We start from the raw sequence: 9,575 nt of genomic DNA, 5'->3' as shown, positions 1-9,575 counted from the left end.
CCTCCTCCTCCTCCTCCTTCTCCTCCTCCTCCTCCTCTCAGGCTGTGGTTTTTCTGTATATGTTTCTGGAGTCCTGAGCCTGGGCTAAACAAAAGCAGGAGGCTGACGGGGCTGCTGGAGTTTGCAGAGACACGGAGGAGGAGAGAGCTTGGGCTTTGCCTGCCGCCACGGCTGGGGGTGATCTGGCTTCTGCTACAGCCCACCCCCTTTGAGATCACTCTGGCCCGGAGTGGGGGTGGGGGGCAGCGGGGGGTGGGGGGGAAAGTTTGCATTGCAATCCCCCTGCCTTCCTCTCCTTTCTCCCGATCAATGCATATTTGCAAAAGGATTAAGCCACAGATTTAAGCGCCGGGAGCCCATTTCTGCCTTGCAAAGGAGATCGGACTGAAAAACCCAAAGGCGGCTCTGATTTCTTTTCGCCAAGTGGGAAGGTGGTTTATTTTTCTTGCTTTTTTGGAGTCAACACCCTTCCCCACCAGCCCTTATCCCCACCCTCACCCCGCAACCCCTTCACGCCCCCTCCCCCTCCCCATCCTCCCACCAGCCTCTAAAGAGGCAAAGAGATTTTTTTTTTTCCCTTTTGGTCTTCTTCTTTTTTTAAAACCCTGGTCCCTGTTTATCCTGAAAAGGATTTGAAGACAGCTTGAAGGATAAAAAGCCTCGGTGCTTCCCAGGCGCCGAGCCGAGGAGCCGAAGAGGAAGAGCCGGGGCTGCCGGAGCCTTCAGAGATGGACGAGCAGCCGAGGCTGATGCATTCCCACGCTGGGGTCGGGATGGCCGGACACCCCGGCCTGTCCCAGCACTTGCAGGATGGGGCCGGAGGGACCGAGGGGGAGGGCGGGAGGAAGCAGGACATCGGGGACATTTTACAGCAAATTATGACCATCACAGACCAGAGTTTGGATGAAGCGCAGGCCAGGTGAGATGGAGGCTTTTCTTTGCCTTTCTTGTTTTTTTTTTTTTTTTTTTTTCCCTCCCTCTCGCAGGGGGAAACAATGGGAACCGAATCACCACAGCGCTTTCTTCTAAAATGTTCTTTTCTCATTTTGACAAACAACTCTATGGCGGAGGAGTAAAATTTAAAGAAGCGTTGTTATCGAAAGTGTGATCGCCCGTGCTGAGATATGGCTGTGTGTAGCTAGATATTGTGCGTGTGTGTCTGTTAGAGGTATTTGTATGAATGCACAAAAACACGCAGCCACGCCGAAAATACTGCCAACTAATCCGAAAGCGGCCCTCGGCACTTTTTTACAGCTTTAAAAAAGTGTATGAAGGAGGCAGAATTGTCAAGTTCCGAGCCGCATTACGTGCCTTCGGTAGTTGAGGGACTCCGGAACATGACAAAATAAAAAAAATGTCCCAAGAACACTTTATTTGCAGATCCCACTGACTCCTAAGCTAATTCAGCAAGTTTGATTTTTTTTTCCTTCTTCACGTATCCTTCCGTAATAATAATTATTATTATTTGGTCTTTTTTTTTCTCACTCCCCACCCCAAACAAACAAACAACAAAACAAACACAAAAAGCAAGGTAGCTCTGTGTTAGTAGATGTCACATAGTAAGAAAATACCTTGCCGTCACTCCATTCTGTTTTTAGAAAAAGGAAATGGGAAGAAAGGAAAGAAAATTTTGTTTTTGAGGGCTGTTTGTTAGTTTTAAGAGACTCCGATTTTTAGTTTAACTTTATTGTCTCTTATTTGACTTACTGTTCTCACCTTCCCAGGACAGAGGCGCCTATGTGTGGTCTTTTATAAAGGGGTGGGAATAAATACCAACCATATTTTCTGCCCCATGCCTCTTCCAGGATCACTAAGAGTGCTCCTAAATTGAAATGGAAGCTGATGGCTTTTATGTATTTTAGTAGGATAGGGTATGAAGAAACATAATTATGAAACTGGGACTTCCTTAACTGAACCCACCACCAGGTATACATAGTTCTCAACTCTAGGATTTTTACAGCAAGTCCTCTTTCAAAATGAAAACACAGGTTAAGTGGCAAAGCCACTAACAGCTTGCCCAAGGCCCAACTCAGTTAGGAAGGATTAAAAAAAAAAAAAATCTAATGGCCACATATGTCCACACAATCGCTCAGCTTTGTTAAATCTCCAAGTACTTTTCTCTTTTGCTTTGGAATTCTTTTAAACATATTACAGAGTGACTAGACCCTATGTGACTTAGTTATATGGATAACAAGTAATGTGGATTTTACATAAGAGAAACACAGCCTAGAAAAAGTAAGAGGAAGCAGCTAAGAGCACGCATGCTATGAATTACATTCATTTTAGCTGCGAACACATGGAACATGTAAACTTAAGTGCTAAGGCTTAGGACACCTGAAAAACTTGAGCCTGTTAAGGACCCCCTCCCCAACTATTTTCATGCTTTTAATGGTGGGGGGGGGAGATTTTTGAAAAATTAATTGGTCCTCTTTTCCAATGTTATTATCTGAAGAAAAGCTAATGGGTATGACAAACGAGAGACTCCCCACTGGCAACTCTCTCTTGAATTGGAACAGATTTCTCCAGAACATTGTTTCAGAAAAAATACACTCAGACACCACTGATCACAAGTTCTTGAAGTGGAAGAGGCCAGTGAGCTTGGGTCCTCACTACTTTTCTGTTCTCTCTCTTTTTTTTTTTTTTTTTTTTTTTTTGTGAAACTGACGACAAACCCTTCTCAGCGGGTATCCCCTTTAATGGCCTAGATGCTGAGAAAGATCAGATGCAGTTTGGGGATGGGGAAAAATCCAGTTGTCTCTCTCTAACCCCATTTGTGTAGTGTGGGGAGGCAAAGCTTCTAGATGGGCTGCCAATTCTTTGCATTTGGGCCTGTGGGTGAAAAAAAAAAAAAAAAAAAACTAGTGGGAAGTATTTTTAAAGACCCAGAAAAGATCTTAAATACATTGAACATTCTGTTTTTTAACCCCTTCTGAGAACTATGTTGCTAACCCCCCACCTTTTTTTTCTTGAAACAATGTAACTACTTAGACTATTAAGCTCTTTTTCTTTCTTACTAGTTCTACATTTGTAGTGCATGTTTGTTAATTTAGAAAGTAAGCCATAACTATTTTAGATGCTGTGTGTATGTGCATTTTGAATTTCAACTTTACTATTCCCCTGCTATATTGTATAGAGCATGTTTGTGATCCCTGCTTCTCTGGAGGATGTGGGGTTTTTTGTTTTTTTTTTTTTTTTTTGATTTTGATTTTGTTTTGTTTTGTTTTTTAACTTTAAAACTGATTGAAAAAGAATTGAATGTGTTTTGAGTGCCCGGGGTTTCTGCTTATCTTTACACATACATTTAGTTAGTAAACAGAATTCCCTTAGCCAGTAGATGATAACATCAGTATTTTGTTTCCAAAACAATATCATTCTGCTAAGTGAGTCTCTAGTAAACTAGAAGGAAGGGCATTGTTCCGTCCCTCAAGTGCATTCCCAGTACAAGCATGCACAACCACAGGAACCAGGTAAATCACTAATCTAAAAGGCAAAATTGTATTTATTTTTTCCCCAGTGGGTGCAAGGTCCTAATTGTAAATAATTGAATTTCAACACCTGCAAATAAGCCGTGTGCGCACAAGAGCCATAATGTGAACACAGAGAAATGAATTTATTCCCCATCTGGGTATGTTTGCCCCCTGGCAATGCATTTCCATACTCTTTAACTTGGGGACTGAAATTTTATAAATTGACAGTTCTACTCACAAGACCTTTCAAGCATCTTATGTTTATGAGAATACAGGGGCGTCTGCAGAATGAATTCGAACACATGGATGAATTAAATTTGAAAACACACACGCACACACAGACACACAGAGGAAGAGCCACAGCTCCTAGGCTATGGCCTTTACAGAGATTATACAGAACTGTTAACCTATGCATTTGGCCTTGATGCATTGTCTTGCATAGGATTCTTGGTTGAAGAATTCCACTTTGGTTTAACCACTTACCAAGGGGTGGAGGGAAGAAAGAAAGAAAGATGAAAAGAAAAACCCTTTCCCTAATGGGCATAATTTAGGTTATTTCTGCTCTGTAGTTAAATCCCTACCCTCACTGCTAATTACCATTGCTTCTTTTGCTATGGTGGGACTTTGTATATTAAGTCATAAAAACAAATGAAGCATACCATAGAGTTAGGTTTGTTGTATAATTTTAATTTTTTTTTTTTTTTTTTGGTTAAGTGTTAAGCTCCCCTCTGTACCTTATCAGTTTGATCTTGAGTGTCCACCTAAGCTGTTGTGTTTTGTTTTTTGTTTTTGTTTTGTTTTTTCTTGCAGAAAACATGCTTTAAACTGCCACAGAATGAAGCCTGCCTTGTTTAATGTGTTGTGTGAAATCAAAGAAAAAACAGGTAGGAATGAAAACTCCAACCTTTGGGCCTTTTCCTTTGGCTAGTTAAAACCGCTGAGCCTTGCGGCTCTCCTGGTCTTCTTGGGACCTTAGCGTTTTTTAAGCAGGCGCCACCAGGAAAGTCCATGGCGCTTTCTCTAAAGGGAAGCAGCTTTGACAGCCGCTTTCAAGCAGTATGTTGTCTTTAAATCGGGCCCCAACTCTTTTTGAAATTGGGGCTGAGGCAGAGGTTTTGATGGGAAATTTATAGAATGATATGCTTTTGGGGGAGAAGACAAAAGTAAAAGTCCATTTCCTGAAGGAATATATTTTGTCTACAATGACTGACCCCCATCTCTCTCACCCCTGCTGTTGGGCAGGGGCCTAAGAGCTCATCTTTTGTTTTTCTCTCTCTCTCTCTCTCTCTCTCTCTCTCTCTCTCTCTCTCTCTCTCTCTCTCTCTCTTTTTTGCACTTTGTTCTTTGTATTTGCACAGAGTAACCAACTTGAGGTTCTCCAAAGAGTGTCTTGGAATACCTTTGTAGAATGTCCATTTCAAAATTAGGTGAACGGGCTTTTGAATGGCCTCTGATTTTTCTAGCAGGGACACTCTTTAGATGTAGGGCATTATATTATCCAGAGATCAGTCCCTCTGTTGTTTTGCTACTTTCTGAACCCCATATCATAGACTAACACACTTATAACACATCCCAGGAGGGCATTTAAATTTTAAAGCAACAATTAAAAAATCGCAGTCATCAATCAGAGGTGTTCTTAAACAACAGATGTGCGGAGAAAGGCCACTTAGCAACTGTCCTCTTGTTTCTTTATCTTGGTCCTTAATTTTCCAAAGTGGGTTAAATCGCTCCCTTGTAAGAAGAAAGGGTGGGGAAGGCAATCTGAAGCTAGTGCATAAAGAGGGACTGGGGGGGGGGTGCATGCAAACGGGGAGCGGCTGCTGGTCTCTGACTTTCTCGCCCACTTTAAAGCCGGGCAAAGTACCTGCCATCCCGTATATTTATTTATTTTTTACAACAAGGTGTATAACAGTCAATAATTCATATCTAAACCATATAAGCAAGGGCATGACATAAATGAAAGTGACAATAGATATGATTGCATGCTCGGTTGATATACATTGATAGTTACACATGGGAAGGGGGGAGGCCACGGAAGGTGGCTTTCCTTACGTCTCTCCTTTTAAAGGTCTCTCTAAATGTCTCTCTGGATTTCTCTGCTAAGTCGGGGGTGGGGGGAGAAAGAATCTTTCCAAGAGGTCACTGTTGATTGAATATGCAATTACTCAGGTCTTTCAAATGTCTGTGAAATTAGTAAACAGTTCCTTTGTTGGATGGTGCTTGTAGGGTATGGAACACCGCAGACAAAGCACCTGAGACAGGCTGCCCAGACCTCTGAATCATCCAGGTGCCTGTGCCAGGACCTAACCTTATTGCAGAGCTGATAATTGCGTCGTTTTAGCCATGAGAGGCGCCTTTTGAGAGATGTATTGATTGTGCATACCAATATCAAAGGAGCTCTTCTTCAGTGTGCCTCTTAGGCTTTTGTTGTTATTTTGTCTTGTTATTTTCTTTCTTTCTTTCTTTCTATTAGCTCAGAGAAGGAAGCCGTGGGCTTGTGTGAATATGTGTCTCTTTCTTTCCTAATTTTCCTTCTCGTTTTTTAAGTCTTCTGCGGTTATTCACTTTGAACGGCGGGTTTTGTTTCTCATCAAGTTGGAGTTTTGTTTTGTTTTCTAACCTCAGTTCATGAAATGTAGAGTCACAATAAGAAGGAATTGGAAATAAAGGGACTGAGGGAGAGTTTCTCTTTAAAGATACTGTATTATATATTTTTAATGGGAAGGGTTCCACTGAGGTCACCGACTTGTACATCATGGCCCAAGTGTTCAATTCTCATCTCCTAATTAAAACCTGCTGAGGTAGTGAGATCAAAGTGGGTGGGTGTGAATCGAGGTCCGATTCAGGTGCGCGGTGAAGACTTTGCCCCTGATTGATATTGGCTACAGTGTTGGGGGTGGGGTGGAAGTGGGGGGAAATTGTGGAATTGGCCAAAACGATGTTCTTAAGGTTGGAAGATATTAATCTGTTGGGTTTTTTTTTTTTTTTCATTATTGTCAATATGAATATGGTTGGAGTCTTAAAAATAATCTGATTTAAAGTTTTATGTGTTATTGATACTTAAAGGATAGTTTATGAAATAATGTAATTAGTGATTGTTCCTGTGTGAAGAGAGGTACAAAACAAGATTCTAAGGGGAGGACACCTGAGTTGGGGGAGCAGGAACTCACTTTTATTCTTCTATTTGAGTGTTGGGAGACTGGAGACAGGGAACAGACCAAGGTGTCAATGGTAGAGCAGCCGGTACTGTGTTCATAAAAAGCTTTTATTTCTAAGCACCGTGTGACTTATGTGTTCAGGATCATCTTCATGCCTTTGATGCCCTGGGGGAATGCAAAGTGTCTGTAAAGTTGCACAAGACTTTCAGTGCCCATTTCTGTCTGACTGTCTGTTTCCCTCTCTTTTTCCAAAACATGTAAAAAAAAAAAAAAAAAAAAAAAAAAAATGTGGTCTAAAAGACCAGTTCACAGGCTTCTGTGCTGTCCTGGAACTTTTCTTATTGGGACTGTCAAGACCCACAGCACTGAACAAGTGGCCTTGCTGAGGCCATTCAAGGTAGAACAGATCTGTGTACTCTGGCAAGGAGCTGGTGTGTGTGTGTGTGTGTGTGTGTGTGTGTGTGTGTGTGTGTGTGGTGTGTTTGTGTGTGTGGTGTGTGTTGGCTTGCTGCTTTTGTTTTTTTGGGGGGGGTTGCTTGCTGCTTTTGTTTCTTGGGTTTTATTGATTTAGTTGGACGATAGAGGTAAATAGAAAATGTGCAGAGATGTCTGATCAACCTTTTTGGTATTTAAAAAACAAAAATAAAAAACACGTGCATGATACCTAAGGAAGGCTGCACGGTCTGAATTATAGTTGATTGATGAGTATTTAAGTCAGAAATTACTTTGGGATTTTTGAAAAGTAGATGAACTTGAGTGTTTTGCTTTAGAGTGTGGGGAAGTGTTTATTTTGATACTTTGTGCTTTTTAAATATAAACGCTAAGGTAAAAAAAAATGCCAACAAAATATCCAAGTTACAGATTGTGCTCAGCCTCGTGCAGACCCTGTTGAGCGTCACAGCAACAAGCTTTACAGATGTGGCTTCTAGCTGTATGTTCAGTCTGGGACCATAGAGTCTTTAAATACAGAATTTGGATCATTTACAATCAAATTTCCTTTTAAAGAACTGTCACTTGTCCTTTGACATGTTAGCGATAGGCTGCATTTTGCCTGTGTATATGTGGGCTGGAAAATGGGTTTCTTGGGACCGAAGGATAGGAGAAAAAAGTCAAACACGTTGACTTTCTGAGGGGGGGAAAAGACCTGGAATATTTAATAAATACTTAAAATTTTTCCTTTTAAAAATGTTTACAATTCTCTGTCAAAAAAAATCACATAAATTTAAAAGTCAGAAAAGGTGAAAACTGAGCCTTATTTACTAAAGAGAGGAGTCAGAGACACCTGTGAACAAGCTGCAATTGTGAGTGAGTTTGAATTTTAGCACCTAATAGCTTTCTCTGGCACTCTTCAGCTAAGTTTACACAGAGTGTAATCTGCTCTTGAGTTCAATCAAATAATTGGAGGAGGGTTTAAAAAAAAAAACGATTCCCCCCAACCTTTTTAATCCTCTTTTTGTCTCTCTGTCTGTCTGTATCCAATTAACACCCCCATCATGGTGCTGCCTGTTGGCTTTTTACCCTTCCCCTTATTTCCCTTTTCACTCCCACCCTTCTCTATCCTGCCTGCCACTGCCACAGCAGTTACAAGATGAGACACACTTAATTCTTTCCCTGCCCTATGAAGAACTAGAGGTGTGTGTGTGTGTGTGTGTGTGAGAGAGAGAGAGAGAGAGAGAGACAGAGAGAGAGAGAGACAGAGAGAGACAGAGAGAGACAGAGAGGCAGAGAGGCAGAGAGGCAGAGAGAGAGAGGACTGACTGTAGAAGGAAGCTGTGTGTGACTTCAAAAGACACAAGTGACCTTGCTCCTTGAGCAGAACCGGACTGAAATAGCTGTAGACATTCTGGAACAGCCTCCAATCGGGTCCCTTTCCGAGCATTGGAGAAGCTAGCCTTCAAGGCCTGGCAACTGCAAAACCTTTTTTTTAAAAAAAAGACATCTGAGGAGTTGAGAATTTGGTCCTTTCTGGCTGCATGCCAGGGAGAGTGGGCTAAGGAAAAGGAAGAGCAGCAACCATCCCTTCGTCGCGTGATACTGGCTTTCCAGTGAGGCACACATGCTGTGGACTAGCAGTGTGACTCTGAGAGAGTGTCGGGTGACCTGGAGGGAAGTCATGTCTCCTCTCCAGGCATTTCAGTGCCTTTCCATTCCTTGAAAAGTGGGTTTCCAGACAGCTGAGCTCCCGAGAAGTGTGAAGAGAGGGTGGCGTCTGATTTGCTCGTAGCTTCTCAAAAGAGATGGAGGGCCATGATGTGTTGTTTGTTTTCTCACCTGGATAGAGCTTGAGAGACATTTTGCGTGGAGCCTCTGCGAGAGGCCGCGTGCAAGGGCGAACACTGGACCTAGAACTGCGGGAGCTGCAGACGAGGGGCTGTGTGCGCAGTTCCGGAAGATGCTGAGACCAACCGGGGATTCTAGGACCCAGCTCCCCACTGGGGCTCCGCCTTTCAAAGGCTTTGCCTCTGTGTTCTGTTGATATCCAAAAATGTTCTCTCATTCTTGGCAAAATTACAGAAATATACCCCTGAACCAGTAAACAAACCCAAACCTAGATATTGGCCATACATAAACACAAAATCATGGGAGTTTTTAAAGCAGAGCTCTGGCACCTTTAAAAATGTTTTATTTTAATTATACTTATGTATTTATTTGTGAGGGGTTGGGGGAGAAGTGAGGGAGGAGTGCCATGACAGATGTGTGGAGGTTAGAAAACAATTTTCAGGATCTGGTTCTCGCCTTTCACGAGGCGGGCCCTGGGGATCGAACTCAGGTGTCAGGCTCAGCTGCGAGCACCTTTACTGTCAGAGGTATCTCACAGGCCCCTGGCTTTTATTGTGACCTACCTTATGTGTGTCTCTTAGGAAAGCCGAGCCTCAGGTTTTGTTCTGAATATTTTTTAAGATGGAAGTGGTAATGTCTGAACATATATATATATATATATATATATATA

At 42.3% G+C, this 9,575-nt stretch overlaps 1 protein-coding gene across 4 annotated transcripts in view; it reads left to right on the top strand.

The window, feature by feature from the left end:
* Positions 1-42: 42 nt before the first annotated feature.
* Pbx1 (PBX homeobox 1) overlaps positions 43-9,575 on the top strand; it is a 312,314-nt gene continuing 302,781 nt past the window's right edge. The window contains exons 1-2 of one of the 4 annotated variants that reach the window (XM_021197266.2): positions 43-919; positions 4,278-4,351. In XM_021197266.2, coding sequence (XP_021052925.1) covers positions 729-919; positions 4,278-4,351 — 265 coding nt within the window. In that variant the 5' untranslated portion in view covers positions 43-728. The remainder of the gene's footprint in view (positions 920-4,277; positions 4,352-9,575) is intronic. The other 3 variants (XM_021197270.1, XM_021197269.2, XM_021197268.2) reach the window with 3 other exon arrangements.

This window comes from Mus pahari, chromosome 5, assembly GCF_900095145.1.
Source record: "Mus pahari chromosome 5, PAHARI_EIJ_v1.1, whole genome shotgun sequence".
Lineage (NCBI taxonomy): Eukaryota > Metazoa > Chordata > Mammalia > Rodentia > Muridae > Mus > Mus pahari.
This window is presented reverse-complemented; position numbering and strand designations above follow the sequence as displayed.